This window comes from Phyllostomus discolor, chromosome 5, assembly GCF_004126475.2.
Source record: "Phyllostomus discolor isolate MPI-MPIP mPhyDis1 chromosome 5, mPhyDis1.pri.v3, whole genome shotgun sequence".
Lineage (NCBI taxonomy): Eukaryota > Metazoa > Chordata > Mammalia > Chiroptera > Phyllostomidae > Phyllostomus > Phyllostomus discolor.
The window spans coordinates 78,210,052-78,229,282 of NC_040907.2; the positions used below are offsets into that span (position 1 = coordinate 78,210,052).

General features: G+C 38.8%; 1 protein-coding gene and 1 long non-coding RNA gene across 3 annotated transcripts in view; both read right to left on the reverse strand.

The window, feature by feature from the left end:
* RNF144B (ring finger protein 144B) overlaps positions 1 to 19,231 on the reverse strand; it is a 70,972-nt gene that overhangs the window by 10,843 nt on the left and 40,898 nt on the right. For both annotated transcript variants that reach the window (XM_028513098.2, XM_036026455.1), the window contains 2 exons: positions 13,534 to 13,594; positions 1,808 to 2,012 (listed from right to left, as the gene is read on the reverse strand). In XM_028513098.2, coding sequence (XP_028368899.1) covers positions 1,808 to 2,012; positions 13,534 to 13,594 — 266 coding nt within the window. The remainder of the gene's footprint in view (positions 1 to 1,807; positions 2,013 to 13,533; positions 13,595 to 19,231) is intronic.
* LOC118500709 lies at positions 3,305 to 6,892 on the reverse strand. Its single transcript, XR_004903286.1, has 2 exons — positions 4,905 to 6,892; positions 3,305 to 4,870 (listed from the first exon to the last, which is right to left on the reverse strand). It is a non-coding gene; the product is annotated as an uncharacterized LOC118500709 (long non-coding RNA).

Genomic DNA, 19,231 nt, shown 5'->3' on the forward strand with positions numbered 1-19,231 from the left:
GGTGAGCATGGAGAATGCTGCCTGATTTTTTTTAAAAAGCTAAAACCACAAGGGTGTACACTAACCAGAGCTGTGGTAAGAGTGGGCTGGATATAATTAATAGTTAAATCATGTTCTTCTAGACTCAATTTTCTGGTCATCAGTGGAATTCCTAGGGCTCCTGATGGGTAGGTTGTAAACTCTTTGTTATCTGTGCTTAATTTACCCCCCACCCCTGGGAAAAGGGCAGGGAAACAGGAGAGACAGACATTATTAGTTACTCAGATTACTCAAAACAAAACAGAAGACCTTAATTTACTTATCTTTGACTTTGAGTGAATTATATAATTATATTTTCCACAGCTGGCTGAATTCATTGTTTTGCCAAAGTAGTATTTCATTCCCTGAACACACACTGTCTGAATAAAACGTCTGTTACATAGCAGAAAAACTAGCTCAGGATCTAATGGGGCATGGACAACCCATCTAATGATCTGTCCAAATAAACAAATGGAGGCGGCTGGGGGGACTCAATAATCAATACTTTAAAGTAAATGCCCAAAGTCATTGAAAAGACTTCAAACAGATGGGTAGGCCAATAAAAAGTCACAGGCTAGAAGGACAGAAAATAAGGGGTGGGGTGAGAAGGAAGGCTAGATGAGCCACAGCACTGGGTTGGACTCCAGCTATTCATTAAAACCACACCCAGCACGGAGACATCAGCTTCACAGAGATGTACAAACTGTGATAGAGTTGGGTACTTCCCAGTAACCTTATATAGATAGCAGTGGGACAGTTACTACTTTAATTAGCTCCCCTCTTTTTCTCAAACAGAGAAACATCCCTTAGGGCCTGAGTGACTTGATGAGATCACAGGGATGCCAAGTGACAATGTCAGAACTCAGTCCTTCTCCCTCTGGGATCTTTACATTGTCCTGTGATGCCCGGGGACCTCCCCACAGTGGCAGTGAAAATGTAGGAGGTACTGGTAAAAGGGCACAGGCCTGCCACATGCATTGGATCTGTTTTCCCTCTTGATTTGTCTGGTCTTAGATTTAAACACAGTATCATAGCCAGGTAGCATTACTACTCCTGAGAATGGTTCTCCACACTCTGAGGGCACTGGGTGACTAAGCCAACCGGACTACAATACTGGTATTTCTGTTCTTGCTGATGCAGAACAGCCATAGCCTCAAGCAAAGCAAGCGATCAAACAGAAAGATCTCTCACTCTGGGTCCTGCTGCTGCCATAAAAACTCTCCCTACTGAAAAGCACAGATTTAATTGCTTTTCATCATAATAAAATCTCAACTTGGCACCATCTTTTCAAAGCATAAAGTATTGAGCGATAAGCTGTTTTCCTCTAGTACCTATGAATTTAGTACTGTACTACACTGAAAGGCTGTTGTTTCTACTGCTGCATTCTCTCCGATATGACTGGCACACCTCTTGAGCTGGCAATTTAGTTACTGCACACTTGGCAAGCATAAAGAACAAGGTATGTCAATAGCCAGCGGGTATGGCACCCAAGCAAATCACTGTGGACAAGCTATGACTTCCAGCTGAGAACCAATGGACCATGTGACTCTCTAAAGAGAAACCAAAACTCATACAAACTCTAATTTCAGCAGTATCTGAAAGACTCTCCAGGGAAAATAACTAAAATCCCCCTAGAGATGCTTTTTGGCTTATTCTTTGTTAGCAAAGTACTGCAGGAAAATAATGAATCGCTAAATTCCATCACAAAATAATTCCTTCCCCAAGCAACATATTTCATTTTTCTGAGGAAAAATATGAATAATCCCAAACCCCACATTTTCCTTCTTACCCATGTTCTGTTGGCAAGATGATGGGCTGACTGTCTCTGCAGGAGCCCTCGGGATGCCAAGCATCCTTGCAACATGAGCAGAACTTCAGGTGGCAGGAAGGGCACTCCACCAGCACAGGCTGTCCCGGGTCACCTGCTGCAACAGGGCACACTGTCTGACAGTCAGCGACAGGACACCATGTTCGGTGGGGGTCCAGGTGAACTTCTAAAGTGCAAAGAAAGAAAATGTGATGGTCTATCTGTCTTTCATTCGAACTTGAGGCTTTCTCCTCTTCATTTAGTCTCTTGTGCAAGCTAATATTTATGGAAATTTAGTACAATCAAGGGCGGTGATTTCTTCACAGTGAATCCAAACGTACAAGGTCACTCAGCCTTGCCATGTTTCCCAGAGGAGGTACTAACAGAATAGGCCATATTGCCCCTATAAACAGATAAGCAGTGTTCTCATTAACCAAAATTTGCTACTCTTCTGGAATATTTCTTTCTTTTAAGCACTGGAAATATGTAAAAATCTCAAGTCCTTTCTATAATTACTTTGGGTACTATGTTGGAGGAAACTGGACATGAAGTATCTACCAAAGCGAAAGAAAAAAAAATCATAAAAGATTTCATCCTCCAGGCACTGAGACTAGGTAGTGAGGTTTCCTCTGCTATTTAGAGAGAACTTATTTTTAAAAACAAGGAAGAATCAAATAATTTAGGGGCCAAACAGTGTCTGGTATGGCTTAGCCAGAAAGTTAGAGTAGCTGTTAATTTGAATTTTGTGCTGCCCTACCAATATGGCACTTAGAGACAATTTGCAAGACAGCCACATACTGTAAAACAAAAGGTAGGAACTTTCACAGGCCGTAAAATGTCAGTTTTGTCCGATATCTCACTGGCTAGATCCATGTGGTGTGAAGGAACGAAGATAGGATTGGGGGTGGGTGGCTGTCTCTCTATTCAAAGCTTTACAGATCTTGTTCAGTTTTCCATTTTCTATACAATAACAGACCTCATGTTCTTGTCATGTAATATGACCTTCAAGGAACATATCACATGAAAAATTATGTTATTTAAGGGGTAAAACAGCTCTTTTTCCTCTGAAGTAATGTACAGGGTGGGGCAAAAGTAGGTTTATAGTTGTGAATACATGAAACACAGAGTTTATTCTTGTATTATATTTATTAATTATTATATTAGTTGCTATACAAACAACCGTAAACCTACTTTCGCTCCACCCTATATTGTGCAAATTTCGAACTGATAAGGTTCTAGTTTTAAATCTCCTAAGGTCTGTGATTCTTCAAAATTTCCACTCAGGAAACAAAGAAACCCAAAGGGTGGTGCAGAAAAGGAAATGAAAGTATTAAGTGTGAGCTTAGCTTTAAAGGTAATAATTCCTCAAATTCAGCATCAGGGGACAAAGTCTGAAATGTTCCAGTCAACAATGTCTCCATATTGTTTCACCTAGAAAATGCAACATTTGGATCTACGATTATAGGTTTTTATTAAAAAAAAAAAGCATCCTTAAACATCATTTCTTCTTTAATTCTGGGGGACAGGAACTGGAAAATGATGGGCCAAATATAATAAAAAAAGGGAACCTGATGATTCATAGATCCTCAGGCCCTAAAAGAGATGGACCATCGAAGATCCCTCAAACTTTGGGACAGGCTGGTGGGACAGTCATGGGGATAGTGACACACACGTTCCAAAGTCTTACCTTGCATTTCCAAAGCATTTATGTTTTCATCCAAACTCTTATGACTGTTTCAACTACTAAGCCCAAAGAAATGAAGGCTGGTATATAACTTAGGGCTAAGGACTCCCAGGTCAAATATCTACTTATTATCCATTCTGAATAACAGGTCTTTCAAAGTCTGATGATAAAGGTAAGTCTGTAGGTTAGAACTATGAGTAAGCAGCCAACCCACACATGGTTGTGATGTGAAAACTTTCCCACTTTTGTCCATATAATGCAGAGAGAGAGAGAGAGAGAGAGATTTACATATGTAATAAAGCAGTCCAATTTTACCAGGAGCTAAATGAGCAGAGGGAAAGTCATGGGAGTTTATTTGGGAACAGCAGTCAATAGCCCAATCACAGATTATGATGATAAAGCCTAAGTGTGATGAGAGGCCGTTGAACGGAAGGGTCATGGTATGATTCTCATTTTTTGATCACTACTCTGGCTGTTGTAGGAAGAATAGATGGTAACGGCACAAAGTAGCAGCAGAGAGGTCCACTGGGGGCTACTGTAGAACCAACCTGAGGTGCTACATTGGATTATATGTTAGAAGTGGAAGTACTGAAAATCTGGAGCATATTTGGAAGGCAAAATTGTCGAGATTTTCCAGTGGAAATGCAGCTGGATAGAGTCATCCCAGTTGACAAACACTGACTAGAAATATACCTGGAACATAGTAAACGTCATTGAATAAATGAAAGGAGCTACATAATAGAAGAGTGAAAATTTGTATCTGTAGATAAATTCCTTTGGTAATAAAAGATAATGGAAGCATTAGCACTAAGGTTCCATATTGTTATGCCCTTTACTCAGATTATTTCCCGAGAACAGAAACAACTACCCAGAGAGATTTTTTTTTTAGAGCATCTTGGAGTTTCCTGGAGAAGAGCTTTCCCCAATAGAACAAGAATCCAGACATACGAGTTGGGCCAGGTCACACAGAAAAGGCATTTGTCCTTCGGATTACCCTTCAGCTCCGACCCTAGAGGAGTTATAAGTCAATAGAAGCTAAGAGTTGTTCTATTTTTTTAAATTATTATAATTCCAATATGCCACTAATAGCACAATTTTGCTTTACATACCCCAGGTAATAGTGTTCCACAAAAGAGGCCACAGGCCAGGTTAGTAGAAAAGGAAAAAATGCTGCAAGGGCATCAGACATTAGCAGCCCTGGCAGCTAACAAGACCTCGCAGAACACAAGCCAAAAGGGAACAGAAGGCTGGAGCAGGTGGCGGCCAGATCACCGAGCACGTGCAAGAACTGTCTTCTCCCCACTCTCACCTCCATGCTGACAATCTGAGAGGAGGCTGAGGGGACGGAGAGTCCCACTGGACTCTCCGTCCAGTGGGACTCTCCGGGGGACTCACTAATGGGGGATTTTCAAAACACTTCTTATGACTATCATGGTGAATTCAATTCTACCTCCTGGCAGTTTTGGCCTAGCAAACAAAATGCACACTTATCCAAAACATTTAAGATCTAGTTTCTTTCCCCTTCAAATTTATTTTCCAAAGTTGGGGGGAAAATGAACTAACGCATATTCAACTCATTTCTTCTGCATTGGCAATGACAAAAGCTTCATGCTGCTTTGAGATGGGGAAAGGTTCACAAATCTAGAAAAAGGGGAACCAGGAGTCAGTGTAAACCAGCCCCCAACTAACAGTGCCCAAAACATTTTAAGATGAACATGATTTAAAAGCGATTAGTTGTAGCAAACTTACATCAGAGCTAGACAAATTCAGAGGCTTGCACTGGAACGCACTTACAGAAATGAGAATTGATTATTGAAGTAAAGCCCAGTGACTATTTGATTGTAAGACTCTGCTTGTTCATGTAATATTTGCAACACAAAAAATGCTATTTAAATTATCTTTTACTTCTGTAATCTGAAAATTATTGGGAAGTAGAAACATGCTAAAAAAATAAAACTCCCATGAGACCTAAAGACCGTATTTGACACCAATGAGCATTTGCGATTTTAAAAAACTGAATTCCAGGACCCTTGTTTTTCCCACCTGGAACTATCAGCATCACTTACGCTGGGCTTGCTTCTTATTCTGTAGTATATTCTCTCACCTCACATGAGTGGTTTCCTGCCATCCTCTACCCTTGTGAGGCTGTGCCCAAAATGACATTGCATGAGTTTTTATTATTGTATTCTTATTATTGCACCCAAACTAATTTAATTACCAGCTGAAATAAATCAAACTGTTTTAACTTTTATAACTCATTGCATTTTTAATTATGCCAAAGTTAATTTGTTTTCTGATATCTCAAAGAACTATGGTCTTCTGAAGGTAGTTAAAATACAATTAAATTAAGCTGATCAGAATTAACATCTGCTAGAGGAAATACACTCAAACAGAGGTGGCCATCAGCAGAGGGACTGCTATCAAGACAGATGAAGAGAACAACAGAATTTCAAACTTGGAAACAACCTTTTAGCTTAGCTAGTCTAATGCTCATATATTAGTACCCGCACAAATTAGAAGTTTGCACAATGGAGTTATGTTGGGATCAGGCCTTTATTACCCCTAGAAAACCATTCTCTATGTCAAACTATAATCATGCTACTAAATGGAGTTTTATTTCCACTATCACCATGGGCACATTTCCTTTTCAAAGCAGCAACTTTGAATACTTCCTATCACCAAGTCATGGTCTCCTTGGGGGTAGTCAGAGAAAGTGGATGCGCTCCTATAGTAAAAGTATTTATACTGCGGGAAGAAAACGGATGTGATAAGCTGCTGTAAAGGAATTAGTACTGATTATCACGTTTCTATACAACTCTAGAATATAGAACAAGTATGGAAACATGCTGACAAAGATCTGGGCTAAGTTGAAAAGAAAACAGAAGTCATATTGTGCTATACACTCAGTCCAAGGTATGAGCTCAATTCTGGAAGATGCTTTCTTAGTTTAGTTCAGAAAATGGGAAAAAATAAAATTTAGTGGTCATGACAATTACTAACAACAGCCATAACAATAATGGCAGCGATAATTTACTGAATGTACACTGTGGCCGATACACAAATATTTACCCATCCTCCACAACAGCCCTATGATAACCATCCAATTTTATCCCCTTTCACAGGTGAAGAAATGAAAATACACACAGGAAGCGGCGAACACTTGACATTGTGCCTCTTATTTGAGTCCCCTTTAGAAGTTTCATCCCACGGGCTAATAAACGTCCTTTCCCGCAGAAATTTTAGTTTTTCAAAGGAAAACGGAAACATCTAAAGGGCACTGTTTTAGACTTAAAACTGACCACCAAGAAAGAACTGGATGGTGGAGGAAGCATGAAGCTGAGAAGAAAGTGTTATCATCCGAAAGCATAGAATAGCTTAGGAAGGAAACCACAAAACACCAGAAAAGCAGGCTCAAAAAAGAAAACACACATGTGCACACACACAATAAGAACAGGCTTATGATCAGCACCTATGAGAAGGAAGATGGCTAATGAGAGACGGGAGATGTTAAAAAAAAATACCTGCACTACTGATAAGGTCATTAAGAATACCTATACAGGCAGATCTGGTGAGACAAAACCTTACTGATTGGACACAAAAGATAGGGTGGGAGTGTTTGACCAAAGACAAATGAAAGAGTGAGATGAAACTCAAAGAGCCATATCATAAATGTTAAGACTTAAAATGAAAGTAGACTTGTGAAAAATATTGAGAACAAAAGGGCTTTCAAAGAAAGATGAAACCAGCATGTGGAACTGCACTCCACCCCTAGTGCATGGCAGATACCCACTACATAAAAAGGAGATGTTGAATGCATAAGTGAACATGGTAGGATTAGCAAATGACAGCAGAAGAAATTCCTATTTTACTTTCCTTCTTTATGAAGACGAACACTATGGCACTTAAAACATTTGTGTGTGTTTCTAACCACTATAGGATGATACAACTAGCCAGAAACAGACACGTTACCCTACCAAAGAACTGAAGCAAATTGCCGTTAAAGTAAGTACAATAGGGTTGCCAAAAAAGAAAAAACAATTAAGGACCCGAGACTGAAAATCTTAACCCAATTTTTAAAAAAATTATTTTGAAAAAGTAGATTCTAGAAACAAGAATAAAAAAATTCTAGCATTAGTCATCAGGCACATGCTTTGAGAACCAGCAGAAAGAACAGCAGTAATCACTAACACATGACAGATCCCCTTTTCTTTGTGAATATTGGGAGACTGTCTCAGAAAGAGTAAGCCACACACACAGCAGTAGCTAATGAAAGACACAGATGGATGAAAAGTGCATTCATAGAATAACCAATCAATTCCAAATGATGTTTCTCTGTTTTGTATAAACAGGGATGATTTGGGCCCATTCCTGTTCCATAGATTTTTGTCCTCACAAAGACTCGGATGAAAACAAGGACATAAAGGGCAAGCTACTCACATATGTAACCTAAAGCAGAGGATGATTTAAAAAACACTAGATGACAAACTAAAAACTGAGAAGAGAACTTGATAGTCAGTAAGAATCAGACAAAACTAACAATAATTTTTTAATATATTTTATTGATTATGCTATTACAATTGTCCCATTTCCCCCCTTCATTCCCCTCTACCCTATACATACTCTCCCACCCACATTCCCCCCTTAGTTCATGTCCATGTGTCATAAGTTCTTTAGCTTCTACATTTCCCATAATATTTCCTGCCCTCCCCTGTCTATTTCCTACCTACTGTCTATTCTACTTATTCTCTGTACCTTTCCCCCTCTCTCCTCCTCCCACTTCCCTGTTGATAACCCTCCATGTGATCTTCATTTCTGTGATTCTGTTCCTGTTCTAGTTGTTTGCTTAGTTTGTTTTTGTTTTTGTTTTAGGTGTGGTTGTTAATAATTGTGAGTTTGCTGTCATTTTACTATACATGTTTTTTTTATCTTCTTTTTCTTAGTTAAGTTCCTTAACATCTCTTGCTGCTTCTAGGATTCTCTCTTTCATTTCCACCTTGGCTAATGTAATTATGATGTGTCTTGGTGTATTCTTCCTTGGGTCCAACTCCTTTGGGACTCTCTGATCTTCCTGGACTTTCTAGAAGTCTATCTCCTTAGCCAGAATGGGGAAGTTCTCCTTTATTATTTGTTCAAATAACTTTTCCACTTGTTGTTCTTCCTCTTCTCCTTCTGGTACCCCTATAATTCAGATGTTGGAACATTTAAAGATATCCTGGAAGTTCCTAAGCCTCTCCTCATTTTTTTGAATTCTTATTTCTTCATTCTTTTCCTATTGTATGTTGTTTTCTTCCTTCTGGCCCACTCCATTGATGTGAGCCCCAGCTTTCATTCCATCACTATTGGTTCCGTGTGCATTTTTCTTCATTTCACTTATTGTAGCCTTCATTTTTTCATCTAATTTGCAACCAAAATCAACCAATTCTGGGAGCATCCTGATCACCAGTGCTTTGAACTGTGCATCTCATAGGTTGGCTATCTCTTAGTCACTTAAAAGTGTTGGTTCTGGGGCTTTCATTTGTTCTTCTGTTTGAGCCATCTTTTTTCCCCCCCTTTGGTCTGATCAAGCCTGTTACATATAAGGGTCAGAGCCTTAGTTGTTCACCAGGGCGGGGCAACCCAGTAGCTGGGTTGTGACACTGTCTGTGGGGGAGGGGTCTGGGAGGGAACAATGGCACTTGCTCCACTCTCCACCGGACCTCAGTCCCTTCCACTGCTTCCCCCAAGCAAACTGGGCCCCTCTGGTGCCAATTCCCATGTGCGTGGGCTTGTGGGGTTCCGCCAGCTGCCGCTTGTGCTCTCAGGGTCTGCCCGCTATGGTCTTGTGAGCCCTGGATGCCTTAGGTACCGGGTCCCAATGCTCTCTGGGCCGCAACCCACGCCCAGCTGCCCGACTCCACCCCTCCTACTGGTCTAGATGAGCGTGTCTATTTTAACTTCTTGGTTGTCCGACTTCCATATAGTTCAATTTTCTGTCAGTTCTGGTTGTTATTCTATTTCTAAACTGTTGTTGTCCCTATCTTGGTTGTGCGAGGAGGCACAGTGTGTCTACCTATGCCTCCATCTTGGCCAGAAGTCAAAAATAACAATAATTTTTATAATGAAGATACAAGGAAGCCACTGAACTGATTCTGCATTTCATCAGAGCAATGACTGTCTCTACAGTTCTATCTCAGAGCCTAGCCAATGAGTTTCACTTTCTGCCACTTAGTCATTTAACCCATTCAACACAATATTGGTATTTATTGCACACGAAGATCCTCTTCAAAATGGTTTCACATAAAATGTTTTCATGGCACAGACCTCCAAGTCACCTAGCTAGTAAGTCTGAAGTTTGAGGTGAATATGAAGTCTACTATGTAACAATGAGGTGTACAATGTAAAGTACCCCAATCAAGTAAATCCCATTATATAATGCTGTATTAACATAAATTTATCCTTACTTGAAATGTCTATTTTCTAATGTAATTATTTATAATAGATGATGATAAGGAATTACATGATTACAAATTTCCTTTCAAAATCACCTAAGATCAAAATGTCTCTGGGTCTCAGATTCCCTTTTTATAAAATGAGTGAGATAAACCGAATGGTCAAAGGATTTAACATACATACTTACATATTTAACATACTTCCATACTTAAAATAATTAAAATGTCTAGTTAAACTTATAATTAAATCACAAGAGCTTTACAGTTTGACAGTTCCTCTAAAACTAAACACAGAATTAACACATGGCCCAGAAATTCCACTCATAGCTATATACTCGAAGGAACTGAAAGAAAGGATTCAAGCTGATGCTTGCACCCCAATGTTCATTGCGGCATTATTCACAATAGCCAACACGCATAAACAACCCAAGTGTCCATCAAGAATGAATAGGTAAACAAAATGTGTATGTTGGTACAATGCAATGTTATTCAGCCACAAAACAAAATGAAGTTCTAACATATGCTACAACATGAATGAACTTTCAAAACACTATACTGAGTGAAATAAGCCAACCTAAAATAAGTGAAATAGTAAATTTTACATTACACATATTTTACCCTAATAAAAATTTATATAATTTAAAATTTTTTGATAGGTGAGGAAAATTAGACAATGTGATCCTAGACAAGTTTCAACCCCTCCAATTTTAGTTACTGTATCTATAAAAAAGGAATAATAAAATCAATTGTCAGTTCATGGGAACCTACTGTAGAGCATCTGCACAGACCCTGTGAAAAAAATAAATTCTATGTATGAGCAAGACTATGTGATCACCTTACAATACATAAAAGCAGAGATATGCAAGACTACCTATAAAGGACAGTCTGGATCCAAAACCTGCTCAGCTTGACTGTAACAGATCAAATACATTATTATATCTAATGAAGAAATAAGCCAATCACAGGTAGGGATGAACACTACAAGAACATTAAAAAGTTCCAGTCACAAAGCAAATTGTAAGAGTCTTGGCCAGTGATTTTTCACGTGTGCCTCACCGATGGCAAGGCTATTCCTACTGTAAAGATGGATGTGGCACTGAATGCATATTACTAAGTGAAAGAAGCCAATCAGAGAAGGCTACATAGTATATCTATAATGGTGTACACGTGTCATTATAAATTTTCTCAAACCCATAGAATGTACAACACCAAAAAACAAAATCAAAAAATGGATGTGGTCAATTAGCTTCTAGCGTTCTAATCCCACTAACAGAAAGACATGTGATATATATATTGTAATATATATTTACATGTATATATATTATATATTGTAATATATATTTCAATGTGAGCGTATTTCCTGTTATGATTACCTCATCTCAGAAAAAAGGGAATAGCAGATCACCGAGTATATTTTATTGAGAAAGATGCTACTCTGAAGTTATTAGTATTTTATTAACAACAACTGACACAGGAAGTACCCACAGGAAGTACTTTACAAGTATTAATTCACCTAACCCTCATCCCAACCCCATGGTGCAGGGGCTATCATTATCCCTATTTTACAGATGAGGAAAATGAGGTGCAGAAATTAAGGAACTTGCCCAGTGTCATATGGCTAGTAAGTGGTCAAGCCTGCATTCCCACCCAGGCTCTTAGCCACTGCTCTTTTAATTAAACTGAAACTTTAATATTTATCCATGAGAATCACCTACAGAAAGCTTTAATTCTTGGTACTATTAGAATTTGTGTAATTACAAAAAGGCATTTTAGCTAATAAGTATGTCCCTAAAATGTAAAGAATGAGGAATAAGGCCTAAGAGAAGGAGCAGCAGAGTGGGTGTGGAAGAAGTCGGTGGACGTGGGAGAAGAGAGGTGTGTATGGGCAAAGGAATACTGTAGACAGGCTGAACTCTGGTTACTAAGGAGGACTGGTGAGTTTATAGGTCTCACCATTTAAGAAGAAGCCTGAAAGTCTAACTCCTTTGACACTTTCCTTTCAAAAGGTCCAAAATCATGGTACTTGCTACCAACCACATCCGTCCACAGGTGAATACTTAAAATGTCCCTGTTCTAATAGTCATTTATTTTTATAGTGGGGGACATTGTCATAAAGTGGGAGGATGGTAGGACAGGTGTTTGCCCCAGTATCTATCATCTTTGGCTGTGACATCCAATAAACCTTTACCTGATGTTACAACGCTTGATCTGATCAGCCCACGTAGACGATTAGGGTGGGCCAATATAAACTACCCATCATTAATTTCTCTAGTTAGCTCAGAATCCACAGGGCAAAATTCATCAAGCTATATTTTTATCATGAAACCTAAAATTCACCTGACTTCAGTGCTTCTGATTCTATGTTCAACAACATTCTACTTCCTAGCCTCCTATTTGCAACTTCGAGGAATCTACTACAAGAATTTTTTCATAAATTCCACCTTAATCTACCAATATTATAAATTCAGTTAAGTGATCCACCTGTGAGAGATGACTCTGCCTTTGGCTTGCTGGAAAAAATAAGCCTGTGGGACTAAGCCTGACCTTGGTCCTTGGTAGTGAAAGCCGTGCTGTGACTCCCCTGCAGGTGAGTACTCCCACTCTCAGCCCCTCATGCACTGCATGGTTCTCTTTCTTTTTTCAAGTAAGAATTATACGTCAGAGTGTTGCAAAAATTAAATGAAATACAGGTAATTGTGTTTACTAAACTTACTGGCACATGATAGATAAATGTCCATCCCCCCCATCCACCCCTGCTCATCTGTAGCCTTTATTAATCCAGATTAAAAAGTCAGCAATCAGAAAATTGCATGTTCACACCACGTTAGTTTATTTTATACACTCAACGAGACTGTACCAGTCCTAAAAGGCCAAGGGGAAATAACTTTTTTTCTCCGGTTCTCAGATACAAAGAAACAGACCATTTAGTTCAAGAACATGTTAGGGTGTGACAGGCGGAAAGGCTCCTAAAAAAGATCTATGAGAAGCCAAAAGAAGTTAAAAATATAATTCCTACAGACCAAAAGGCAGGATAACTAGAAAAGCTATATAAATTACCAGCTATATAAATTACCCCAAATCCAAAGTCAGAAAGAAAATTAGTCCAAAACATTGTAAATCTCATTCAAATGATACACTCAGCAATCACTATAATTATAAAGGTAGAACCAAAAAAACAAATAGTAAATATTATATTACAAGCAGTAAAAATATTTGGGCTGATTAATGTTTTATGAGTGATCTCCATGAGTACAAAAATTCAGAGTAAAACCCATTCTGAGGATCACTTTTCTTTGTAATAGTATTATTATTATGAAACTATCCAACTTTTGCAGAACCTCTCTCACATGAGCCAAGTTAAAAATACAAAACAACCACTATAAGGAGAGTTCTATTTCCTGCTAGTCTGTATTTTTTCTGAGTGAGGCTGAGAACATTGAAATTGTGTGTTGCAATTACAGTTTTCCCCTTTCTGAGCACCCTTGTGGCTTTGTTGACAGCCCACAGCTGCCTTAATCTTGCATGCAGGTCAGTGGAAAGATGACACATGTAAAACCACATTCAGCACTGGGATAAAAAGGAGAGTGCATACATACCTCGCTCGAATTTTAACCGCTGATAAAGCTGAAACTGATCCACAGGTACCAAACAGGCAATCTGAAACCAGACACATTATAAAGATGAGATTTCAGTCACGATGAGGTCCGAGACACCAGCCTTTTATGATCTCTCCTTGTTTGGCTTACTTCACCTTTTCTACACGAGCTGTTTGCAAACCTCTTCGTCTGCACTGTTCATGCAGTAACACAAGCACAACACCCAGCTCATCCCCCATCGTCTGCCACAGCTAGGAGTCGTTCAAGGTGCAATGACAGAACACACTGATCACCTTCCACTCTTTGATAAGCAGCGACTAAAACCAGACAATGAAATTTTTGAACTTCACAAATTATCTGTGGGCATATATATGAAAGATGCTTTTTCTCTCTCTTGATTCATTTGAGAAATTTTTAAAAGATTATAGTTCTAGCTTTAGAACCCTTACATACTAAGGTCAGGTAGATGGATAATGCCTCCAAATTATGAAAACTTCATTAGTTACTTAGGGAATGGCACCTTCTAAGCAAAGTAAAAATCATTATCTTCTGACAAAAATCACTTCAAGGGGCCCTTGGTTACCATGCGTTACCATCCACCTACTGAGAGAAAAGAAATGCCTCAACTATTTCTGGTGGCTAGACTCCCATTTCCACTAAGGGTGGCAATGTGAACCCAAGGTTCATAAACAACAATTCACACCGAACCAAATGACATTTCAGATTAATCATTTTTTAAGCTGCATTTCAAAGTCAGATGCAGGCAAATCTCACTGCTCTTAAGCTGGCATTCTAAACAATAATAATGTCCATTGATTAAATGGACATTGTTTGAAAGATTTACAACTAGGAAAAATCAAACAATTTGATATTAGGCTTCCAGACATTCAGCAAGTTGACACAGGACACACCTTGGGAATTTTGACTCATAAAACATTGTATTTTTTGGTATAAAATATATCTAGGTGGAAGTTCATGCAACTAAGGGAAAGAAGTGTGCTTTGAGAAAACTGGAATAAAAAACTAAGGCAGCTAAAATTGTACTTAATAAATATAATACATTTTAAAAGGCATTCAAAATCTAATCCTTCCCCTCACAAAAAAAAAATTACTTTGCAGATGAAGTAAGTTAGTTAAATATATAAAGAACCACAAAACAGGCAAGTTCTATCTATTTTGAGTGAAGTGTAATAACACATAAATTTAATTTAATTATAACCTTTCTCTCTAACTGGGGGGGGAAATGCTGCATTTTCATCTGGTACCTTATATAAAACCTCCTTAACGATCACTATAAGAATTATGGTTAATTTTATATTATGTGTATTTTATCATAATTTTTAAAAAGTTGGCTAGATGTTTATTCTACTGAGAGCCAGTTTTGTTTCATCTGTTACACTACCTGGACATCTTTCCTTGGAAATGCCCTTGGAGACAGAAGGTGCAAGCAAGTGGAAGTATGGGAAGCATTAAGGAATCAGAGTTCAGGTCCTGACTAGTCACTGATTCATTTCGGGTAGAAGATAAACAATTAATACTGCTTCAACTTTTGGGTCAAGGTGACTTGGGAGAAAATATCATCTGGGCCAAACAGACCTTAGTGATGCTCTACAAATTAATTTTTAACACCTGCTCCCTCCAAAAAAAAAAAAGCAGCTATCTGAAGTTTTTTCACTTTATGGGACAGTTCTGTACCCTTCTTACACCATCTAAAATTGTTTCTGGACAGATGAAGACTTTCTTCAAACCCCTCAAAATCAACCCCTAAAAATTCTGATGTTTTTCAATGACAAGCAATTTATATAACAGCTAAATCAAATACAGTTTATACAAGACAAAGCAAGCCTTGGCTAGTGTGGCTCAGTGGATTGAGCACTGGCCTGTGAACCAAAAGGTCGCCAGTTCGATTCAGGGCACATGCCTGGGTTGCAGGCCAGGTCCCTGGTCGGGCGCATGCGAGAGGCAACCAGTCAATGCTTCTCTCACACATCCATGTTTCTCTCTCTTTCTTCCTCCCCTACCCTCTCTCTAAAAAACAGATTAAATCTTTTTTTAAAAAAGACAAAGCAAACAGGAGATAAACAGACACACATGAAATGCTAACGTGAGCAATGACAGAGATCAATGCAGTAAAAAGTCAACATAACAGGTGGATGTTTAATGTTCAATTTTCATCAGAGGACATATTACTGCCAACAGGAAGGTCAGAGGTCTCTTAATATTTTTTGCCTTTCTCTCTACTTTGAATCCCCTATTTATTATTTTTGGGTGAAAGATTTATATAGAATTAAGCCTTAATAAGGTAAATCAATTTTTCTATGAAATCTGTAATCACAAAATGTTAGGTCTACCACTTCACACCCTGTTTGATACTTCTGGAATAAAGATAAGCCCCTAAACACACAGTTCTCTTCCCCACCCCTGCCACTTAGACCTGCATCCTCTCCAGAGACTTGTTGGCAGCCTACTCATGGGTGAGGCACTGGCTGGACGCCTGGGGACACAAATGAGCAAGGGGACACAGAAGCTGCCCTCCAAGAACTAAAATTCCTGGGGAGGTAATAAATAGCCATAAGTTAAAAAAAAGGTCCACTTTTTCATCTTATCATTTGTTGGATTTCACAGATTACAGATAGTTTTCTGAAATGTTGCTATCGAAAGCTGAACTAGATTTTAAAAAAAAGATAAACCAAAGTGTTACATTCCCATTCCACTGCCACTTGGAACTAAGTCGCTATTGCTCCAGGTCTTTCACAATTATAAAGCTGAAATGACGGCTTCAGGATGACTATCCAAGGCCCAATCAGGCCACAGGTTAAAGGGCTGGTCCTTAAAAAAAATGGCAAGGAATCAGAAGGGCCTCTAACATTCACTGTGAAATGAAAATCCTAGAGAATAAGAGATTATATATGAGGTGTCCTATGATATATAATTATCGTCTTCCTGCCAACAGAGAAATTCCAAATCATTCAAAATCATACCAGAACGTTCCTTTTTAACTTTTTATTTTGAAATTTGAGACTCACAAAAAGCTGCAACAATTATATGGAGTTCCTAAATGCCTTTCTCCCAACTTCTCCTAATGTTAACATCTTATACAACCACAGTTAATTATTAAAATAATGAAATTTTAATTAATAAAAAATAATTAGGCAAACTGCAGGCCTTATTCAAATTTCACAAAAATGATCCACAAGGACATTCATAAAATGTCCTTCTTTTCACCCCAGATCCAGTTTGGGGGACATCACCTAGCATTCAGTCTCTTTTGTCTCCTTAGCCTTCTCTAACCTGGGGCAGTTCCTCATTCTGTGTTTGCCTTTCATGACCTTGACATGTTTAAAGAGTCCAGTCCAGTTATTTCGTACATGCTCTCCAATTTGGGTCTGTCTGATGTTTTCTCATGATTATGTTGAGATTGTGCATTTTTTGGCAAGGACATCACAGAAGTAAAATTGGGCCATCAGGAGGTAAATGATGACAACCTCTCATTACTGGTTAACTTCTAACTTGGTTAAGGTAGTATCTGCCAGGTTGCTCCACCCTTTGTAATCTCATAGGGAGATATGTGAGAATTCTGCAGATATCCTGTTTCTAATCATACCTTTGCCCACTAATGTTTGTATCTACTGAAAATTCTTGCCCATTATAATTACTGTGCCATTTGCTTAATGATGATTTTCTATATCCATCTCTATTTGTTCATAGAATTCTACTGTAAGGAAAGGCTGTCTTTCCTTTCCCATTTACTCACTCACTTCTTTATTTCGGTTGATGTGGACTACTGGCATTTATTGTACTTCCTGGGTTCCAATCCATTACTGACCAAATCCGTCTTCAAGCAGGAGAAACAAACATATTTAAGTATCCTCTCTATTATCAAGATACCACTTCCCTCAGATCAACTATGAAAAAATCTTGAACTTAGTTATATCTTGCTACTTTTTCTTTGAAATTTGTGCTAATCTACCTGTTAAACAAAAATTTCTATCTCCTCCCATCCAAGCATGAAAGACCACATTTCAGCATTCCAGAAATTCTTTCCAAAAAGAAAAAAAGAGAATTTGAAGAGAAAATAAATTTAGTTTCATTTTAATAAAATAACAGCAATAATATCAGAACAATAACCATAAAAATTTACTAACTCCCTACAATTACATTTCTTCTGGCAAAAATGAACCTAGGAAAGGGGTGGGGGCTGGGTGGAGGTGGCCAAGGAAGGGAAAAATTGGGGACATCTATAATAGTGTCACCAATGAAAATGAAGTTAAAAAATAAACTTGGGGCCCTGGCCAGTGTGCCTCAGTTAGTTGCAGCATCACCCCATGGACGAAAAGGTCAGTTTCAATTCCTGGTCAGGGCACATGCCTGGGCTGTGGGTTCAACCCCTGGTTGGGGCACATGTGAAAAGGCAACCAGTCCATGTTTCTCCCTCACACTGATGTTTCTCTCTCTCTCTCTCTTCCTCTTTCTCTTTCTCTCTCCTCAGTTTCCCTCTCTATAAAAAGAAAAAAAAAGCAATAAAAAATGTCCTCTGGTAAGGATAAAAATAAATGAACCTGGGGATACTTATTAAACACCCAGTTAATACTCTGCTGAATATCTCCACTTTTCATTCAACTCTTCTTATAGTGGAGCATAACCAGGGAAGTTAGAACACGAGATCTGTCCAGAAAGTATCCAGCTATGTATATGTACTATGAAAAAGAGACGTTTATTGAAGAAGATACAAGAAACACTGTACATAGGACAGTGACACCTTCGTCCCCTTCAAAGTAGGCACCTTGGGACCTCACACAGTTCTCTCAATCACCATCAGCCACCATGTCATATTTTCCTGAATCTCATCAACGGTCTGAAATCTCTTCCCTTTCAAAGGTAATTTTAGTTTTGGAAAAAGCCAGAAATCACAGGGCACCAATCCTAGGCTGTAGGGTGTCTGAGTTACCTGGGGATTTAATGTTTTGCCAAAAAACTCTGCACAAGACATGATGCATAAGTGGGCATGTTGTCATGATGAAGCTCCCAATCACCAGATGCCCATAGCTGCAGCCTTCCGAATCATCTGAATAGTTTCCAAGGAGGAACATTTAAGCTTCACGCAAAATCCGATGCAGATTCATGGCTCTCCTTGCTCAGTCATTTTGAATGCAACAGCCATCCGGTACACATGCTCACTCAACAGCATCTACCGCCTCCACTGACTAGTACAGTGAAGTTGTCACTGTTCGAGCATGCACATTCCAGTCCACCCTGGTTGGCTGCCAGGCTACATGGATGTCACTCAAGCCTTTCTCATTATATTAACAGTGGCTGGACTTTTTCTGGACAAACCTTGTATATCTGTGAGTACAGGTGTTTTAAGTGTTATACATAACAGAAAATTGGATACATTCATAAGTGAGAAGAACCAAAAAGTGAGGCATACCCTGTTTACCATTGTTAACTATGGTGGTAATATATGAGTAAGCCTCACCACCTACAATGAACGTAGCTCAGCCCTGGCTAGCATGGCTCAGTTGGCTGGAGCATTGTCCCATAACTAAAAGGTTCCAGGTTTGATTCCTAGTCAGGGCACATACCTAGGCTGTAGGTTGATCCCCAGTCTGGGTGTGTATGGGAGGCAACTAATTGATGGTACTCTCTCACATCAATGTTTCTCTCTCTTCCTTCCTCTCTCTCTAAAAGCAATGAAAAC